This window comes from Solea solea, chromosome 18 (assembly GCF_958295425.1).
Source record: "Solea solea chromosome 18, fSolSol10.1, whole genome shotgun sequence".
Taxonomy (NCBI): Eukaryota; Metazoa; Chordata; class Actinopteri; order Pleuronectiformes; family Soleidae; genus Solea; species Solea solea.
In genome coordinates, this window is record NC_081151.1 from 392,985 (window position 1) to 414,325 (window position 21,341).

The 21,341-nt window shown below is 43.2% G+C and overlaps 4 protein-coding genes across 6 annotated transcripts in view; 1 reads left to right on the forward strand and 3 right to left on the reverse strand.

Moving 5' to 3' along the window:
• The window catches only part of LOC131445294 (calpain-1 catalytic subunit-like), a 35,024-nt gene that overhangs the window by 50 nt on the left and 13,633 nt on the right, over positions 1–21,341 (forward strand). For all 3 annotated transcript variants that reach the window (XM_058616261.1, XM_058616262.1, XM_058616263.1), the window contains exons 1-4: positions 1–36; positions 3,407–3,635; positions 3,883–5,973; positions 21,045–21,153. The exon at positions 1–36 is cut by the window's left edge and continues 50 nt beyond it. The gene's annotated coding sequence lies outside the window, so the exon portion shown is untranslated. The remainder of the gene's footprint in view (positions 37–3,406; positions 3,636–3,882; positions 5,974–21,044; positions 21,154–21,341) is intronic.
• On the reverse strand, positions 6,069–12,501 carry gnmt (glycine N-methyltransferase). Its single transcript, XM_058616266.1, has 6 exons — positions 12,194–12,501; positions 9,872–9,999; positions 9,679–9,792; positions 8,505–8,647; positions 8,122–8,243; positions 6,069–7,374 (listed from the first exon to the last, which is right to left on the reverse strand). Exons 1-6 carry the CDS (start codon positions 12,400–12,402, stop codon positions 7,203–7,205), a joined length of 888 nt encoding a protein of 295 aa, XP_058472249.1. The 5' UTR covers positions 12,403–12,501; the 3' UTR covers positions 6,069–7,202.
• LOC131445297 (thrombomodulin) lies at positions 13,221–15,972 on the reverse strand. Its single transcript, XM_058616265.1, has one exon. It carries the CDS (start codon positions 15,693–15,695, stop codon positions 14,571–14,573), a length of 1,125 nt encoding a protein of 374 aa, XP_058472248.1. The 5' UTR covers positions 15,696–15,972; the 3' UTR covers positions 13,221–14,570.
• LOC131445295 (complement component C1q receptor) lies at positions 17,304–21,035 on the reverse strand. Its single transcript, XM_058616264.1, has one exon. It carries the CDS (start codon positions 20,913–20,915, stop codon positions 19,257–19,259), a length of 1,659 nt encoding a protein of 552 aa, XP_058472247.1. The 5' UTR covers positions 20,916–21,035; the 3' UTR covers positions 17,304–19,256.

Sequence of the window (21,341 nt, forward strand, 5' to 3'; positions counted from 1 at the left end):
GCTGTTAAATCAACTGTTGACGGAGAAATATCAAAGGTAAGAGACGTTTGACAGCGCGAGCGACTTCTGTTGTCTTTATTCTTTGACTTTTGTCTCTGTGCTTGTTTTACTGGCCAGTGTTTTCACTTTAATCCTTAGAATCGCTTCTTCAGCTGTGTGTTGTGTTGTGTTGTGTTGTGTGGTGTAGTGTGTTTGTGTTGTGTGTTGTGTTGTGTTGTGTTGTGTTGTGTTGTGTGTTTGTGTTGTGTAGTGTGTTGTGTTGTGTAGTGTGTTGTGTTGTGTGTGCTGTTGTGTTGTGTTGTGTGGTGTAGTGTGTGTTGTGTTGTGTTGTGTAGTGTGTGTTGTGTTGTGTAGTGTGTTGTGTGTGTGTTGTGTAGTGTGTTGTGTGTGTGTTGTGTGGTGTGGTGTGGTGTGGTGTGGTGTAGTGTGTGTTGTGTGTGTGTTGTGTAGTGTGTTGTGTGTGTGTTGTGTGTAGAGATGTAACGATATGAAAATTTCATATCACGGTTATCGTGACCAAAATTATCACGGTTATCAATATTATCACGGTATTGTTAGATGTGTTCAAAATGTTCCAAAAGTACTGAACACACACACACTGAAATCTTTTAACTAAGTTTTATTTAAAAAAAGATATTTTATATTATATGATTATTATTATTATTATCATTATTATTATTATTATTATTATTATTATTATTATTATTGTTATTATTAATAATAATAATTATCATCTGACTGACTGACACACACACACACACAGGTCCTCACTCTGTGTCGGATAATAATTAAGTAGCAGCGGCATAAAAATAAAATAAAAAAACACAGAAACAAACACATTTTGGTCTGCTACGGTACGTGTCGTCTGCACACTACTCGCTTTCGCGAGACAAACCATGACGTTTCCCACTATTCCGAAATCCCGTTTTTGTTGACTTACCCGCTGAAAAGTTGTGTGTGGTGGTCACGGAGATGGCTCATCATATTGGAAGTGGCTTCGCGCCGCGAAGTTCGCGGAGATTTTTTTTTTGCATTTCCTGCACAAGGATTGATTGTCTTCAATTATTTTACTCTCAACATCCTTTAAAAATACAAAATATGCCCAGATTTCTGATCTAAGGGGGGGGGGGGGGTAATCTCTGGAGCGCAGGTGGCTTCAGCCGTGTTGTCGCTGGACAGACAGTGCAAACTGCGCATGCACGCCCGCTTGAGCGAGTGCCGTTCAGGTGCTGCTGCTTCTCCAGGAAATGAGCAGTACCGTCGGGAATTTTACCGCGGTTTATCGTCATACCGGTAATCGTTACATCCCTAGTTGTGTGGTGTGGTGTGGTGTGGTGTAGTGTGTGTTGTGTTGTGTTGTGTGCAGGGGTCGCGTTAACCGAAAAAAACGGTCAATGACGGAAAAATCTGAGAGCCATCCGTCATTTTGACAGATTGCAATTCACAGCCCTAAAAACGATGTTTTCTAAAAGAGGTGAAAAAAGAGGGATAGATGCAGATGAAGGACAAACTCAGCCCTTGGCCTCAGCGGCAGTAAGGAGGTGAGGCGAGTTCAGTGGGAGCGGGAGTTCTCCTGGCTGAGGAGGGCGGATAGAAAAATGTTGTGCGACAAAATAAAGATTCCCATCGGAGAATCTGAGCATCATTTCTGACCTGGACACCGTACTCAATGCATCTCGCTATCCTTGTAGTGCTGACAGCGTGTTAAAGAGCTATGGACAGGAGGCTTTGGAGCGCGTCTGTGACCGGTGCAGCTGATCCACTGGTGCAGAAGGAGCGCATGTTGCGGGATTTCCTACCACGCGCAACTACGCGCAAGCAGGCACGCCATTTAAGTCCATGTGGACCAGGAGGAAGGTGTGAGACTGTGCGTTTAGGCCACAGGTGAACTGTTCATATTCCACTGCAATATGAACAATGCAATTGAATATGTCATTATTATCATTTAAAGTGACCGGTAAAAATGGATTATGACAGGATTTTTATGACCCTGTCACTCAAAATGACAGACAACGAAAAAGTCTAGCGCAACCTCTGGTTGTGTGTGTGTGTGTAGTGTGTTGTGTTGTGTGTTGTGGATGACGTGTCGCAGCGTCAGATGTTACCACAGCGGTGCGTACAGAGTGTGATAAGTTTGATAGTGTTTCACTGAGTTGTTATTTAAGCCGTGTTTAGTGCAGTGTCCTTTGTGTCCCCTGATCGGGAGACCTTCAGTTTTAATTAATTGTTACTTCCTGTTTAAACTGACTGTGCAAACCAGAAGACGACATGTACGTTTGATGGAACATGGAACCTACACATAAGCAGTGTAAAGAAAGTCAGACAATAAACGCCATGGAGAAATTGCCTTGAGTATTTCTGAGAGGAGACGTATTTTTATATTTAATTTAAATAACGTGTGAATGAAACAATCAAACTAATATTATTCAACTGCTTCTATACTGTAGTAGATTTCAGGTTTTATTCCTTGGAAGCTTTTATCCAAAGTGACTCAGTATGTGAATCTTGAAACAGAAGGGATCACAACTGGGTCCTCTGTACCTAATAAAGTGGCTGGTGTCCAGCCACTTTATTGATGTCCACGTTTAAACATCAGAAGAGAAATATGAGCATATTTCACTGTATCTACAAATGTGTCCCTGGATTCTCTCAAACCTGCTGTGCAGATTTATTACATCTGGAATTAGTTTTGTCTGCACGCAGTCCTCCTGTCTTACATGAACCATCGTGCTTTCTGTGTGTGTGCGTGTGTGTGCGTGTGTGCGTGCGTGCGTGTGTGCGTGCGTGTGTGTGTGTGTGTGCGTGCGTGCGTGCGTGCTTGTGAAACTGAGAGGAACATTTATTTGTTCCGAACCCAAAAAAACAAGTCAAGCGTTGTCCAGTGGCGGGCGAGCAGCCAGAGTGCTTCCCTTTCCTCACCAGGCTTTATTGTTCTTCATGGCTCTCTCTCTCTCCACAGTGAGAGGATGTTGTCTGTTTCTTGATTCTCTTGCTGGCCCCTCTCCACACACACAAACACACACACACACACATACAGACACACACACACACACACACACACAGTTGCGTTACATGAGACGGGGCATATTTAATATCCCCTGCTTTCTCTGTCAAACAATAAGTTGGTGTGACCCACTGGTTTTATTATACCAGCTCCATAAATGCTTGCAGACCCTCAGCCTGGCCCATCAGACGCAGGAGGGCTTTCAATAAAATCCATTTTACACACACACACACACACAGGATGTGTCACAGATGTGACACATCCTGAGCCAAATAAACCTGTGATCATTTCCATTTGAACTGGATCATTCAGGCGATCTGTTTTGTGTCCCACGTTTAAAAAGAAAGGACCACTTTATTAGTACAAAGATGAATGTTGTTTGTAACGTTACGTTTCTGACAGAAATCCAGCAGACGAGCTGTAAATGATCGTGTTCACATGTGTCTGATCAAAACATCGTCAGCTGGTGTCTGCGGGTGAATAATCGTCAGCTGGTGTCTGCGGGTGAATCGTCAGCTGGTGTCTGCGGGTGAATCGTCAGCTGGTGTCTGCGGGTGAATCGTCTGCGGGTGAATCGTCTGCGGGTGAATCGTCAGCTGGTGTCTGCGGGTGAATCGTCTGCGGGTGAATCGTCTGCGGGTGAATCGTCTGCGGGTGAATCGTCTGCGGGTGAATCGTCAGCTGGTGCTCTCACAGCCCTGAAACTCAAAAAGACAGAAAACAAGACGAGTGGAAAAATAATAATCAGCATTTTTTCCCCTGCTCTCTCTCTCTCTCTCTCTCTCTCTCTCTCTCTCTCTCTCTCTCTCTCTCCCTCCCCCTCGTCTCCTCCCTTTTCTTCCTCCACCTCTCACATCTGGAAAATCATCACCTGGCAGCTGACAGTGGAAGCAGCATGCTTGTTAATGCAGTTAATGCACCACATGACAGAAATTCCACATATTTATGCAGAGGAAGACGACAGAGAAGGAGGACACGAGGACACGAGGACACGAGGACACAGCTGGTGCAACAGTAGAGGACACAAAGGGATTGAAGCAGAAGGATAGAAAGGAAACAGTAAATCAAACAACCACTGGTTACAACTGTGAAATAGACAAAGAAAGCTTAATGATTCTATGCAGCTGACCTCACTGTGGCACTTTATTAAGTGTCCTGTGTACCTAATAAAATGACATGTGGGATTATTGACGAGATGACAGATCTTAAGAAGATCCTGACTGCAAACACTCGGCTTTACACAACAGCAGCAGCAGCAGTGACAGTACATGTGTTAAACCTCGGCTCACACTCCTTCAGAAACTCTTCTGCTCGTATCCTTTTCTCTCCTTTACACTTGAGTATAATCATTATTTATTATAATTACTCGTCTCCTTTCTGTGCGAGCTCCCCCTGTTTTTCTTTGATTTGACCGTGAACGCGATCCTTCCCACTGAGGCCGCTCACGTTGACCACTTTGACTCCTGAAGTAGAGCAAAGCAGAGCGGAGCAGCCACATCTGGCAAACTCTACTCACATCTGGTTTGTGTATTAGCTCCTTTTCATGGCCGTCGACCACAGAGTCTGATAGTTTGCCTGCGAGACACGCGATGAGATGAGATGCAGACACTCACTCTGCTCCAGGGGACACGAGCTGTGTCCACAGGTCAGAGACAGAGCAGGAAATGTCCCTCACGTTTCATGAGGAATAAGAACTTTGTGCTGTTCACTCACAGATCTGCACATACACATTGTTCTATGTTATGTTTCACACTGTGTTTGCAGAGAGAAATAATCTGCACTTTACTGAAGGAGGCGGACCTCTGAGGAGTAACTTGTGATGTAGCAGCGCCCTCTTGTGTCAGCACTGAACTGATTGACTTGTTTATTCAAGTTCAGCATCATCACACTTCCCTTTGAACGTGAACGTGCAGATGATACCAGGCCACTTCTGTGATGTACTGCCCTCTAGTGTTTACAAATAACTCAACGATAATCAATGCAGTGTATAGTGTTGGTGAAGTTAGTTGATGGTGCTGAGGGCCCCAGAAAGGCCCCAGAAAGGCCCCAAAAGGCTTGGGCCAGCCCTGCATGTATGTCCTGCCCCTCACAATGTAAATGATTTGTCGTGGTGATGCTCAGACACTGTGCTGTATCTGGGTTTATTATGGGAGATATTCATCATTTACTGTGACTCAGTGACAGTAAAAGATTAAGTCAGTGTTTAATATTTGGCAGAAATCTCAAACGTCAGAGACCTTCGTCTTTGAAAAGTAGTCGTAGTTGCTCTCTTCATCTTCTCTTGTTAAAATGGTCCAGGTGAGCATGGACGGAGCTGAAGATCTGTGCTGTCGGAGCGTCCCGTCAACGTCCTGCAGGTGATGAGCACAGGCAGGTGATGAGCACACCTGACGACAGGCTCCTGAATAAAGGGCTGAAGAAGGTCATAAGAGTTGAGTTGTGATGATGTGAGCAATGCAGACGCGTGTGCTGCCAGGACTTAGTACAGGATCATTAAAACACTTCATCATTGCAACAAATGGTAATGCGCTCGGACCTGGAGCCAAACACGGCTTAACATGCAAACAAGCAACACTTTGAAAAGGATCTAGAAAGGTGGTGGAGCAGCAGCAGCAGCAGCAGCAGCAGAAAGAAGCAGCAGCAGCAGCAGCAGCATCATGGGTGTAGCAAGAAATGATTGAGGAACAGAGGACGGAGTCTGTCCTGCAAAGCTTCATGTGGTTGAAATCACATGACTGTAATAGAAAGTCATCAAATCATTTGAAAGACAAAATGTGTCTTAAAAGCACTGATGATGATTTTTTGACAAATCCTTCTGATTCTGTATTTTCATGTTTTTAATCATATTGAAATCACAATGTGTCACAATAGGTTATGTGTCGCGTGGCCTGTGATGGACTGGTGACCTTTCACTCTGTCAGCTGGGACTGGAACCAGCAGCCCCCAACCCTCATGTGGAGGATAAAGAGGTAGGTGATGAATGAATGAATGAATGAATATGTGTCATCACATTGTGCAATGATGACAAGTGAGTGGAAGAACAAAGAAACGACACCACACCACGTGAAGGCGACCAATGTTTTAATGATCATGAAAGCAATAAAGTTTATAAACTCTTAGAATAATTATAAAAAGCAAACATTCACAGCTGAGTTCAGATGAAAGTATTTAACAGAACACGTTTAAGGCTTTAAAACTCGTGTTACTGTCAACCCTTTGAACAAAGATCAATTAAACATGGATTTCAGGTTTCTGTTCATCTCCAAATTCAGAGCGGGTCAAAGGTCATGTAGCTCTGGAGCTGGTGGGGATTTAAGAGTTTTAGTGAAGAGTTAAAGGGACAGTTCAGGTTCGAAGGGTAGTTGTATGAAGTAATGACACTGACGGGGCTGAGAGCAGGAAGCTGCGTTAAAAGCAAACATGGATTTCCAGTGTGAACAAGAGGAAAAAACCCCACATTTTAGCTTCATAACAAGCAAAGTAAAGTTTATCTCAGTGTTTGAAGCTTTTCTGTCCTGATATTAAAAACATCAGCATTGCTGACACTTTGTTAAGTTTGTGTCTCGATGTAAAAACTCAACTATTTGACACGTGTGTGATTGACTGACAGCAGTGAGTGAATGAATGACTGGTGCCTCAGTGGTGAGTGACAGGCACTGTACCACGCTGTGTGTGTCTGTGAAGAGTCAACAAAACTCAACACGTGTGTTTCTAATGTGCACTTTACAGAAACTTTACCGTTCACCGCAGAGGTCAGAGGTCAGAGGTCAGAGGTCACAGAGTCTCAACCCAGAGCAACGCACGGTAAAAAGCACAAATTCTGTTTAACACTGTGTGAATCATTGCACACGGGTTGTGTTTGTCTGTTCAGGATCATTTTAGACAAATATGAGTCGTTCCTGGTTCAGTGTTTGCTTTGGTTTTTCAGTTTCAAATCTTTTATAAAAGGGAATTAAAACCTTTGGTGGCTCGAAAAAAGCTTCAGAGGCCGGTTCTGTCTGCAGTCCATCAGGGACATGACTGTCTTCACTGGTTTTATATGACAGGAAACATTTTTAAACATTTATGAGCACGTTAAAAAAGTCCAGAACCTTTATGACTGAGAGTGAGTGTGTGTGTGTGTGTGTGTGTGTGTGTGAGTGTGAGTGTGTGTGTGTGTGTGTGGGGTGGGGGGGTGGGGTGGGCGATGGCAGGGCTCTCAGGCTGTCTTCTGACACACATGGACAAAGTAACAGGGAGCCTGAGTCTGCCCGGGGACATAAGTCTTGAAGTCTCCGTAGACGCTGTGCTTGATTTTGCCGCTGAAGGCCTCGGTCAACATGCTGCTGAAGCTCTCCACACGGTGAGGGTAGTACGACAGACGGAAGTTACTGAGCAACAACGACACAATACACATGTTATCAGTCACTTATAACACACAGCTCAGAGACAGACACATCACTAACCCCGTACCCTTACCTGATTCTGACCCTAAAACCAGGTTTATGGAGATACATACACATGCTGGCTGACTGTCAGTGTGATGCTGTCGCAGGACAGAAAACATCAATCCTGTAGTTTATGGATATTTCTTGTTGTTTGAATTGTTTACTTTACATTTTAATTTAGTTAACGGCTTGAAAATGTAACATAGGAAATAAAATGAATGAATAGGTCCAACCATTGTGATTTAGTCAAATCTTTCCTGCTTTTAAAGTTTTCTTGGCAAAAGTTAGGGCCACGAGTAACAATATTGCGATTTATGCTTTTCTAACTCCATATAAGATTGTGCTGGCTTCATTCCACCTTTTACAAGATCAAAATAACAATAATACATATATATTATTGTTATTATTATTATAATAATATATAATATAAGAATATCAAATGTAATAATTTAACTTTTCTTTGCATATAAAAGCAGCTAAATGATTTCTCTTTGTCTCTCAGCATTAAGGTACTTATTTCACTTATTTAGTCATTGTTTGATTCGTCTTTTTCACAAAAAGGTTACACTGTATTCTGTTTTTGTTGTTGTTTCAAACACCACACAACATTTAGCAGCTGTTTGTAAAGTATGACACTAATTAACACAATAAAATACAGCAGCAGCATCGTGATGGTGTGACGTGACCTACCTGACTTCAGGAAAGTCCTGAGGATTAGACTGAGGCACCTGGATGGTGTAGTCCAGCGTGATCATGTGAGGCTTACTGTTGACCCACAGCACTGAGGTGGTGATATCCTGAGTGAGATCACTCTGCAATAACACACAACACAATCACCACAACTACACTACAATTGCGACAGTGCTGCTTTGAGAAAACCATGTCGCAACATGTTGTTGTAAAGACAAGTTAGTGCGTGTGTGTGTGTGCGTGTGTGTGCGTGTGCTGCCAGTGGATTGAAAGAATGGATAATGTGATGTTTTTTCAGTCCGGTCGCTGTGGTGAATCTTCTTCTGCTGGGTTCAGTAATCGAGACGTAACTGACTGACTGACTGTGGTTGTTACTCAAGTACCTTGTAGTACATGTTTTTGCCCTGTGGGGCCTTTCCAGTCTCCAAGATGTAGTCGTAGTTACGATGGTCAATGATGAGGATCCCACCTGGTTTAACCATGCTGGCAATGTTGTGAAGGGCCAGCTTTTGGTCACTCTGGTCCCCTGAGAGACACAGAACATCAGTAACATCGCTAACAGTAGAACCACTACCTCACTCTTTTTGTAACAGCAAAAATGCAGAAAAACGAACAAAAATACAGAAAAAAAAACGAACAAAAATACAGAAAAAAACTAACAAAAATACAGAAAGAAACAAACAAAAATGCAGAAAGAAACGAACAAAAATGCAGAAAGAAACGAACAAAAATGCAGAAAAAACACACAAAAATACAGAAAAAAAACAAACAGAAATGCAGAAAAAAACAAACAAAAATGCAGAAAGAAACGAACAAAAATGCAGAAAAAAACACACAAAAATGCAGAAAAAAACACACAAAAATGCAGAAAAAACAAACATAAATACAGAAAAAAACACACAAAAATGCAGAAAAAACAAACATAAATACAGAAAAAAAACACACAAAAATGCAGACGGATGTTGTTTAAAAACACAAAACAAACTTGCAGGCTTGCACAAGCTGTATTATATTATTTGTTTCTTCTCTATCTGACATGCAGCCAGAAAAAACTGAGTAAAGAAGCGAGACAAATGCCCAACTTCATAATCAGGTTCAGGCTGGACTTGTTTGTACTGTTACAGATCTGAGAGGCAGAGAGAGGCGGAGCCACTCATAATTCATCTGAACTCTGAGTTCACGTTAATCTCTTGTTAATCCATTGTTAAATCAACAAGTATTCAGTATCATGATTACAAGAACTCGTTCCTGCCTGGAGACATCACATTATATGATTACACTTACACTTTATAATTTAGAGTTTATACCATCATATGTTTATATATATATAGATGTACTTCTATGTTGTATTCTGTTCTTTTATTCTTTACCATGTTACTGGGATGTAAACGTGCTCTCTAAAGTGAAAGTGGCTCATTTGTTGACATGCTGCACTTTAAGTCAGAAACACTTTGACTCAGTATTGTGTCATTGTGTCCTGTATATTTGTAATTCAATTATATATATATATATAAATAATTCTCTAATGTGTTGATGAGTAATGGAGCAAACCTTTACCTTTAAAGTCTGGTAAATGGGCAAATGAGTTGCCGAGGCAGATAACGGCATCAAAGCCAGCCGCTGGCTTGTGGATATCTTGTTGCAGCGTGAGCCAGTTGGCCTCTTCAATAACTGTGGAGGAGAAACGTGACGTGTGAGCGGAACATGGCTCCACTGTGTTCAAATGATTGACAGATGAAAGAGCTCATACCCCACTGATCAAACGCAGGCTCTTTTCTTCTGTCCCACCTTGATTTCAGTGCATACTTGAGCATTTTGTCGCTGGCGTCGACGCTCACCATGTTAAAGCCCTCCTCGACCAGCATGATGGAGTCCACTCTGAACACACACACATCTCTGTTATCTCAACAGCTAATAACAATGTAGCCTTGAATGATTATATAGATGCATGTTTTCATAACTCTCTGAATAAGGAAGTTATTTCTACAAAAATACATTTCCTCTCCTTAATTTACCATGTGAAAGCATTTTGATCGAATCTTAAAGTTTAAAGAACAGAACTGAATAATTCACCGTCTTCACACACACACACACACACAGGGAGTGGACATGAATTCACTTCACAATCTGCTGACTCTGCTTTAGTTGCTCGACTTGAAATACTTGAACTTGGACAAATGAATTCAAATTGAAATGTTTTCTGTTCCTCTGTGAACACAGCGTCAGGGTTACACCACTCATCCAGGGTGATGATGTCATTTAATAAAAACTGATTTTTAATATTTACAGGTGAGAGGTGATCAGAGATGATCAGAGATGATCAGAGGTGATCAGAGGTGAAGTGATCAGAGATGATCAGAGGTGATCAGAGGTGAAGTGATCAGAGGTGATCAGAGGTGAAGTGATCAGAGGTGATCAGAGATGATCAGAGGTGAAGTGATCAGAGGTGATCAGAGATGATCAGAGATGATCAGAGGTGATCAGAGATGATCAGAGATGATCAGAGGTGAAGTGATCAGAGATGATCAGAGGTGATCAGAGGTGATCAGAGATGATCAGAGGTGAAGTGATCAGAGGTGATCAGAGATGATCAGAGATGAAGTGCAGATCAGTGTGCAGACTGGGGTCTGGCAGAGCTCGGCATGACAGTCAAAAATAGCGGTGCCATTTGTAGCCTCATTCCACTACGATCGTGTTTACATCCCTGAAACTTTACACGACTTCTATGAATGAGGTCAAAGTCAGTGCAGTGACTGCAGCTGAAGTTTGTGATATACATTTTAGGTCAAGGATTATGGATTTAAAACAGAACAGAGCATTCATTACTCTATATTCTGATTTACTTATCCATTTCAGTATTCCATTAGTCAGTTATTAATGGATTAATAAATGAATTCATGTTTTCAGATTTTTCAGCTTCTTAAATGTTAATATTCTCTGATTTTCTGCAGCTCTATCGTTAGTATTTAGTCTCCTGTGTTTGTGAGTTCCATGACTTCCTTACTTCTTCTTCTTCTTCTTCATGTGTCCATTGCTGTGTTTAACATGTAATATCATCCATATGTTATGTTTGTCATCTGTGAGTTGCGTTGCCTTGTATGTGTGTATGTGTGTATGTGTGTATGTGTTGTTGATCCTGCATGGACACACTGCTGAGCATGGAGACATATGGAGCTTTATGATGTCAACGTCTGTGGTTGTTGTTATTTACAGCCAAGAGGTCAAGACTTGTTCTGTAGTTGAAATCCTAAAAATGATAACACTGGATCATCTGTTCAATCCTTGCTAGATAAGCCAAATCACTGAGGTTAACCAGGGTAGGTAGGTGTGTGTGTGTGTGTGTGTGTGTGGTGGGGGTTGAGGGGCAATGGCCTTGTTGCTGCCCCAGATACCTCCCTATCAGTGGAAGTAAACAGACTGCAGCAGGGATCCAGTCCAAACTGACTACAACAAGCCAGAACCAGCTCTACAGACACTAAACTCTGCACCTGCTCTTTACAACCACACCAGTGCACTTATTATTTAAATGTTGCTCAGATATGAACACGTGATGACTGGCTGCTGCACACAGGAAGTGCTACAGTGGCTCCTTGTTGTTCTTTGGTGCAGCGCGTTCACCACAGTCAAACTTACACATTGACATAATGAAATTTGTGTTTGCAGAAGCAAAACTTTGATTTGAATACGACTGAATGTTGACATGTGCCAAGTAGCAGAATTAGCATCATGAGTTCCATTAACTATTGGTTGGTAACCTAATGGAAACTCATACTGTATAAAGTTGAGGTATTCTCTGTATGAGCCCTTTTCACAGCAGATCATATTCATACTATACTATGTTATATTTACACGTGAGCACCTGCTCATGAATAATGATGACTCGGTAATAACCAACATATTAATGGAGAGTGTTTCCTTCAGACCTCGATGATAAACTCACTTTCACCCACGTGTGTTCACGTTAATTCGGTGGTAAAGTGAACGGGGTTCGGTAAGAACGGGGTTTGGTGAACCGCTGTGAACCGCTGTGAACCGTGGCAGTGTGAGAAGTGCTGAGTCATCGTCGCATTACCCTGTTCCGCAGGCGACGTCCAGCACCGTCCGCACGCCGCGCTCCTTCAGCAGAGACACCACCCAGCTCTTGTACTCCTCCGTCCGGCTCTTCGTGTCACCGATGTACAGCTGCCACACTTTGGCCGCTTTACCGTCGGCATACTGGTCAGGGAGACCCTCAGCGGCCACTCCGAGAGACCGGGTCCTGAACACGCTGTCGACCGACATGTTTGTGCTGCTGGCGCCGGGTTCAGATGGAGCAGTAACGGATCACAGTCGCTCAACTACCCGCTCGCGTGTGACTTGTTTTTATTTATACGAGGCGGAGAAACTTTGACCCAATGACACGAGGAGTGAACTGACGCCTCCTTTGTGATTGGACGAGACGAGGGCGACGGCACCGGGGACACCGGAAACCCACGCGCGTTATGCAGTCGGCCAGGGGCGTTGCTGGCAGCCAATTGCTTGGGGCTCTGTGCTGAAAAGGGCCCCTCAGGACGGACAGCCCCCCCCCCCCCCCCCGATATTTTTTAGTCTTTCTTATTTGACCCAAACTTACCACTAACACAAATACCATTTATTTATTTATGTGTTCATTTATTATCAATTCCTTCATAAATGATGTACTTTTAAAGGGGGCGGGGCTTCTGTGGGGACCTGTGCAGGAGGACAAAGCGGTGGACAACGAATAAATGAAGCAGGGATGTTTATAACATATTTAAAACAGTGACGTTAAGCTTTTTAAATTGACCTCACACTCCCAAAGAAACCTGACATAGAGCGTTGGCTGCTGATGTTTCCAGAAAACCTGTATTAATGCATACACCCGTACATATACATAACTTTAGTGATTTAATGTCTACGTCTGATGATGATTGAATATCATAAATGTCTTACACATTACTTCTTTACGTTGTATTCCCAACGACAGGCTCACGTTATCTTTTATAAATCCCTTTATAAATGTAATTGTTTCTGAAGGATTTATATTTCCTCACATTTCCTTCTTTCATTTCTCATTAAAATATGAAATGATGAGAATAATATATGTGAATGAATGTTTTAATGAAATACAACTTTCACATCACTGTACATATAAACATAAAGCACACTTCAGGAAATCAACAAATCACAATTCCCTGCCATGAAGTGAACTCCTCCTGTTGTGATTGGCTGATAGTTCACTGAGTAACATGTGTTTACGGGGACAGGTGATGAGGTGAAGGTGGACGTCAGCCACAGCCGGCGCAGGCCGGGTTTGGTTTGAACCACCCGGTCTTATCAATACTTAACTCACACACACACACACACATGCACGCACATGCACGCACATGCACGCACACACATGTAGCTCACAGTGAGATTATGTCACATATTTACACATCACTATGGTGACATCTAGTGGCTTTAATATAAAACTACAAGCTGGACACAGGCTCTGACATGGGACTGTCCTACTGTTTAATCCTGATTTTGCTGTTTGGCCTTTCTTTGTTTCATTTAAATCTTTCAAAGTGATAAATCTAATATATTACAAAAATGATCGTGGCCAATTTAGTGGAGAATCAAGAAGAAGGTTTTACCTTGAAATCAGAGAGAGTTACAGTATCTGCAGCAGCAGCAAGACTGAGTGTGTCACATACACAACCAATCTGGTTTGTAAAAAGATAAAAGATAACAGATGCACAGATTAATATGTGTCCGTGAGTATTAGAGGGTCAGAGGGTGTGAGACATCATTTCACCATGAACAACAGAAGGACCTGAGAAATGTTAGAAATGTGGAGGTGAATGATTCCACTGTTGGAAAAACAAATGACGTTAATTAAAAAAAAACATTACAAGACCAGAGCGTTGGTAAGACTGCTTAAATTTAATGACATAACATAACACGTTATATGAGAGAATAAAACAGCAGTCACCCTTATGTATTTCACATTATGACCTCATGTACAATATAGTTACATATGCACACGTACAAATATTCACCAAAGTCAGATTTGGTAAGAACACAGTGAGAACACAGTATACACACACACACACACACACACACACACACATCCTCAGCTTTTCCTGCTGTGTCATCCTGTGGGATCAGTAGAATCTGGACAAACCGGTTTGGAACACCCTCATGTTGGCAGTTGGGATTTCAGATCCAGATCCACAAACATGTCCAGACTTCAGTCCATGATTGTGTGTCACACACATCGTAATTATGTTTTCATTACTGCTGCAACTCGTGATTATTGTCTAAACGTCTTCTTTTCTTGATGAATGAATAGTTGTTCTGTTGATCTGTACGATGTCAGAATATTTATTAATATTATTCATTAATGAATGAATAATTGCTGAATTGCAGCAGTTTACATGAGCATGTTTCATGAAGGAGTCCCAGTGTTAACACTGATCATTGACGAGAGCAGGAACACTCGAGTGCTGACAGGAGTTCTGCTCTCGGCGTTTCTGACGCCTGACGACAAACATCCTGACCGCACATATTAACAGCACCACAGCCACAACAGCACAGATCCATAACCAGAGGAAACGGCCAGCCCGTGCAGACGAGGCCTTCATGGTGTGATTATTAGGTTTAACAAATCCTACAGTGATTGGTGTAGTGATTGGAAAACGCTCGCTGGCGGCTTTGATGCATTTGTACTCGTTTTTGAGGACAAAACCTTCGCTGCAGGAACACTGGTAACTCCCAAACGTGTTCTTACAGCCGTGGTCACACGAGTTCATCTCACATTCGTCGACGTCCTCGCAGAATTCCTCGTTCGAAATGAAGCCGTCAGGACAGAAGCACATCTCCTTATCGTATCTGTCGCATATTCTGGGGCATCTGTGTTTGCCACAGTGCATCTTGCACTGCCTGGGGTCTCTGCTGTCTGGGATATATCCAGGGAAACAAGAGCATTTGTAACCTCCCGTCACGTCTGTGCATTCATGCTCACAGGGGCCCGTTAAACAGCCTTTGGAGCTTCGGAAAACTTGTGGATCGGATACTTCTTGTGCCAGACAAGCATCGTAGTGCTCTGTTCTGCACAGATATCCATCAGTTGTGTCTGAGCACAGTCTCTCTGTCCACTTCTGGTCCTCTGAAAGTGACACGCAGCTGGGAGAGCAGACTTTAACGCTGTGTTTCCAGGTCACAGAGGAAGGAATGAAGCTCCCGTTTGTGCTACCAGAGAGCCACTCATAGCCTCGCAGAGGGGATGAAAGGTTGCTACAGGTGCCAGCTGGTAAACGCAGTCCAATCCAGAAGTTTCCTGACAGTTGTTGCCTCAAATTGCCCAGGAGACTCACATGTGTCTGAGGATGAAGTGGAAGTAGTTCCCCGCTCCTATCACGGCATGCTTTCTCAGCTGTTTTAAAATCCACTCTGTCCTGGTTCACAGTTACACACTCTCTGTCAGCACAAACAGGCCGACACACGCCTGTTTGCTTCATGCAACAACTCACCTTAAACGCAAGCAAGACACCAAGTGACATCAGAATACCGCCCCTCATTGTCAGACTCATAATGCTGCTGAACACTGGAGTCACACTATATATACAGTGGAGGCCCAGAATTCCTACTCCGGATGCAACACCCCTCAGAGCTAAAGACAGGAAGGAAACCAGATAGACTGACTGTGTGTGTGTGTGTGTGTGTGTGTGTGTGTGTGTAAAACAAATACAGGATATAAACTTTAATCTTTCGTATCATTTTTAATCTCATAACTTGTTAAATATGTTTTTATCAGTATTTCATTATTTAATCTCGGTCACACAAATAAAACGTGTTAAGTGGAAGTTAGAAAATAACGTGACGATTATGTAAGAAAAACATGTTTTTATTCATCGCCACAACATACGGATTTGCTGCTCATAATAACACGTGATAGAATGTTGTGTGTAAGGTTGTGGGTTTGATTCCCTGCTCTGCTAGTCTATATGCCAATGTGTCCTTGGGCAAGACACCGACCCCCACGCTGCTGTGCTGGCAGCGTGTGAATGTGTCCGATATAAGAAACTAAGAAAGTTCAAGAAAGGTCATTATTACAGACGAGTATTAGGGCCACATGTAAAAAAATAAAAATAAAACAGCATGAATTCTGAGATTAAAGTCATAATTCTGAGATTAAAGTCTGAATTAATTTTTTTTTAACTTTAATCTGAGAATTTCGACTTTAATCTGAGATTTCTGACATTAATCGGAGAATTCTGACATTAATCTGAGAATTCTGACTTTAATCTGACTTTAATCTGACAATTCTGACATTAATCTGATTTTTTTTCTCAGAATTATGTCTTTAATCTGATTAAGAATTCTGACTTTAATCTGACTTTTTTCTCAGAATTATGACTTTAATCTGACTAATCTGAGAATTCCTGCTGTTTTATTTTTTTCTTTCTTTCAAATATTATTTTGAAATGTTGCTCTTATACTCTTCGGCACATTTTTGGGTTGTATGTGGATATTTTTTTCTTTTCGAGTGTATTAGAAAAGCGCCCTCCCTCTGTCAGTAGAGGCTCTCTGGTGCCCTCTAGTGGTTATGATGTAAAACTACAACATGGACGCAGACACAGTTATTCTGTCTGTTACTGGGCAGATTTTCTTTTCTCACTTTTTTGACCCCAGATAAAGTTTTTATACGGATTTTCGAACGTTGGTACTCACAAGCTTTCCCTGGTGGTAAGTCATAGATTATAATAATAAATAATCAATGAACTAAATAATAATAATAGAGTCACCTTATCTCTCGCTCCATCTTAATCTAATGTCACTACACCAGTGTGTGAAGTATATGTGAGGAAGAGGAGGTTGATGATGACGAGAGAGTAAATGATCTTATTGGGAATAAAATCTACCTCCTGTGGTTTCCACTTTAATAACTTTGACTTAAACGACTTCAGAGGGATGATCATGTTTGACATGTTTGAGGAGAGGAGACACCACAGGAAGAGAGTCCACCAGGACAGACGCACACTTTATTTAACAGGCAATTACTAAAGTAACATGGCACTGATAAACACAGAGAGCGTCACACTGCAGTTTGTTTGACACAACATTAGATGGCGCTCTAAGAGCAAGAGTGATGACAAGAGTGGAGCGTTCATGTGAATAAATGAAGTCAGTACAATATGTGACATGAATCATGTATTTAATACAAAGAGATTAGGAAAGTTAGAAAAAATGTTACTGATGTGAAAATGACTCGTCAGCGCCACCTGGAACGGCAAAAATGTGGTTAAATAGAATTTACATATATTGATCTTTACTCATTCAAAATATCAACATATGTTTTTAGTTCATGAGAACTAAATGAGAAGATTTATTTCACCATTATCTAACTTTAGACGAGACTTCTGATGCTGAACATCACAAAACCTGACCACACACATCAACATGACCACAGGCACAGCAACAAAAAGCCATAACCAGAGAAAATGCCCAGCAGGTGCAGACGTCTTCTTCAGAGTGTTTCTGTTGTTTGCAGGTTGAACTAAACCTACATTTGTGATTGGGGAACTCTGGTTGTCTGATTGAATGCATCTGTGATGGTCTTTGAGGACAAATCGGTCTCTACAGGAACACTCGTAACCTCCCAACGTGTTTTTACACTTCTGATCACAAACCCAAGCTTCCTCACACTCATCGATGTCCTCACAGAAGAAGTCATCGTAGTCTGTGCCTGTGTTAACCATTATGTATCCATAAGGACAGTGGCATGCATACGCATCATGCTCGTCACATATTCTGGGGCATCTGTGTTTGCCACAGTGCATCTCGCACCGCCTGGGGTCTCTGCTGTCTGGGATATATCCAGGGAAACAAGAGCATTTGTAACCTCCTGTCACGTCTGTGCATTCATGCTCACAGGGGCCCGTTAAACAGCCTTTGGAGCTTAGGAAAACGTGTGGATCGGATACTTCTTGTGCCAGACAAGCATCGTAGTGCTCTGTTCTGCACAGATATCCATCAGTTGTGTCTGAGCACAGTCTCTCTGTCCACTTCTGGTCCTCTGAAAGTGACACGCAGCTGGGAGAGCAGACTTTAACGCTGTGTTTCCAGGCCACAGAGGAAGGAATGAAGCTCCCGTTTGTGCTACCAGAGAGCCACTCATAGCCTCGCAGAGGGGATGAAAGGTTGCTACAGGTGCCAGCTGGTAAACGCAGTCCAATCCAGAAGTTTCCTGACAGTTGTTGCCTCAAATTGCCCAGGAGACTCACATGTGTCTGAGGATGAAGTGGAAGTAGTTCTCCGCTCCTATCACGGCATGCTTTCTCAGCTGTTTTAAAATCCACTCTGTCCTGGTTCACAGTTACACACTCTCTGTCAGCACAAATAGGCCGACACAGGCCACGCCCACGCCTGACAGAGCATAAAAAAACAACAGACATCAGGATAATCCTCGTCATCTTCAGCTTCAAACAGGCCATGATGTCACAGATGTGTCACTTTTCAACGTTTGCCCGAGTGGAGTCTGAATCCTGGAGTCTGGGGTCTGGGGTCTGGGGTCTGAATCCTGGAGTCTGGAGTCTGGGGTCTGGGTCCTCAGACAACTCTTTATCCTCTCAGGAGCCACAGTCTGACTAAACGACGGTTTCCTCAGCTCGTGAGATTAAACGTTATCGTTTCTCTGCACACACTCAGTCTTATCATGGACCCACAACTGACACAGCAGCACACGCACACACGTGACCCGTGTGTTTTTAACAGTTGATGTGTAATAATGTTGCTTAAATAAGGGAAGAGCAGCCTGTCAGTCACGCAGGTGTTCACTCTCTTGAAAGTTAATACTGCTGTCAGTCAGGTGATCAGTCCTGCTTCTCCTGCCTCCAAACAAACCAGTAGAACTATTCCATTTTTAAAATGCTGGTTCGGTGGTTCAGGCTGCTGTAAACATGTTGGCACAAGATGGCGGCCTCTATAAAGCAAGGACCTTACCTAAGGAAATGGTTTATTCCAAGCGTAAGGAAACAATGATGTCATTATAGACGTATCCAAATATACAAATGCAGTAGATTCAGTTTCTCCTAAATGTTTCTAACTGGACCTTTAACCCACGCAGGTTACAAAGATATATATATAAGAGGTCATAGGTCATCAGTCAAGATAGACTCATATAGTTTCTCTAAACGTGGATCCAGACCTGAGGAAACCCAGCAGTAGCCGTCTGCAGTTTGGTTTTTCTTGGCTTCTTTTTTCGAACGACTGCATCGAAATATTCCAACAGCCAAAGTGACTGCGACCAACGCCAGCAGAGGAACGACTGAACCCAGCACACACAGCAGGACCTTACCCTCCATCGTCTTCACAAAACTTGGTGCCAGTGACGCGTTGCCCTCGTGACCGCTCTCGTGTGTGACGTTCACCAGGTGAGGACGTGGTGAGTGAGTGTGAGGAGATGATGCTTCCTCTGATGCTTCGGGCATATCCGGAGAACACGTCCACGCGTCACTCTCCAGGTTGAAACCCGGCGGGCACGAGCACGAGAAGCTGCCGTCGGTGTTGACGCATGTGAACTGGCAGCGCTCGCTGACGCATTCGTCCACGTCCGAACACGAGTGACCGTCCTGGGACAACGTGAAGCCCTCACTGCACTGACAGGAGAAGGAGCCGATGCTGTTGAAGCAGCTGTGCTCACATGGTGATTGTGCACATTCGTCCACATCGCTGCATTCACCGTGGACCATCTCGTAACCGTCTTTACATGTACACGTGTAACTGCCGCGCGTGTTTACGCACACGTGATCCTCGCAGGCTTGTGTTTGACACTCGTCAATGTCAGAGCAGTTGTGCTGGTTCTTCTGTAGTTGGAAGCCCTCTCGACATTCACAGGAATATCCCGTCTCCCCCATGACACACTGATGCTCACAGCTGTCGGCACCACACGAGTCTTTGATTGTGCAGGAGAGTCCGTCCTCGTCCAGGTCGTAACCGTCTCTGCAAACGCACCGAACGCCGCCTCCGTCCTCGTGGCACTCATCTTCACATCCTCCGTTGTTGTTTGTGCAGTTTCGCTCTCCGGTTTTGCAGAATGGGCCAGGTTCTGTCCACAGATCTGTCCACATACACACAGAGTAGTGAGGCTGTCTGTCACTGCAGAGAATATTAGCGTATGTTCCCAGAGGAAATGATTTCATCTCATTTTTCAGGGGCTGTTTTGAGAAGGGCGGAGTGTAGGTTATTTTCCCAGGCCCCACGAGAGCCAGAGGTGAGCACATCCCCTTAGAATAAAACTTGCATGCGTAAAAAGCATTGATTTTGCATTTACCATCCATCCATTTCAGTTGATTCTCTCCAAACGGGTTGTAATTAACCCTCACACACCTTTCTGTGCAGGTGGAGACGGGTTCTTTTGCCCAGTTGGAGTAGTGGGACTCCTCCTCCCTGGTCACCCATGTGAACCCCCTGAGAGTCCTGTCACCTAACACGCAGCTCCCTTTGTTTAGTTTTAAACCAATCCAAAAGTTAACTTGCTTGTCCTGATGTTGTCCTTGGAGCTGAGAGAGAAGTGAGCGCAGCACGTCCTCTTCTCCTCGGTCTCTGATCGTCATCAAATAACCTCCGTTGTCCTCACAGTTCTGATGAGCCTTGGTAAAGTTGACCTTGTCCATATGTAGCGTGAAGCAGGCGTTGGAGGTGCAGAGAGGCTCATATTCAGCTCTTGATAAACCTTCAACGCTGTTGATGAGCTGCAGCAGAAAAATCCACAACATCATTGCTTTAGAGTTCAGCAGTTGTCCATTCATAGCCAAAAAACAAGTGGTGTGGGTCCAGACGCTGCAGTCATGCTCCTGCGTCCTGTGTGGCTCATTAACTAAAGGCGGAAATTGCGTAAAGCAGCAGTTCAAGACTCTTTCTCTCTGCTCTGTTTTTAGGACAGAAAACAATGGGCGGCCCCGCAGTGTTTGGACTGGCTCTGCAGACCACAGGCATCTGAGCTGACTCCCTTAACTGTGGTGCCATACAATACAGGAACATGCAGAGGTCAGAGCCTCAGAGACACTCACATGCACATGAGTAATGATCAAAGTATAATAATATAGTAAATGTGTCAGGTACAGTGAACAGTGAGGGTTAACAGTTTAACCACCATGTATAACATATACATACATGATAAAGATCATTGTGTTTGTGCATTCAGAAAACACACGAAATCTACTCCTGATTAAACA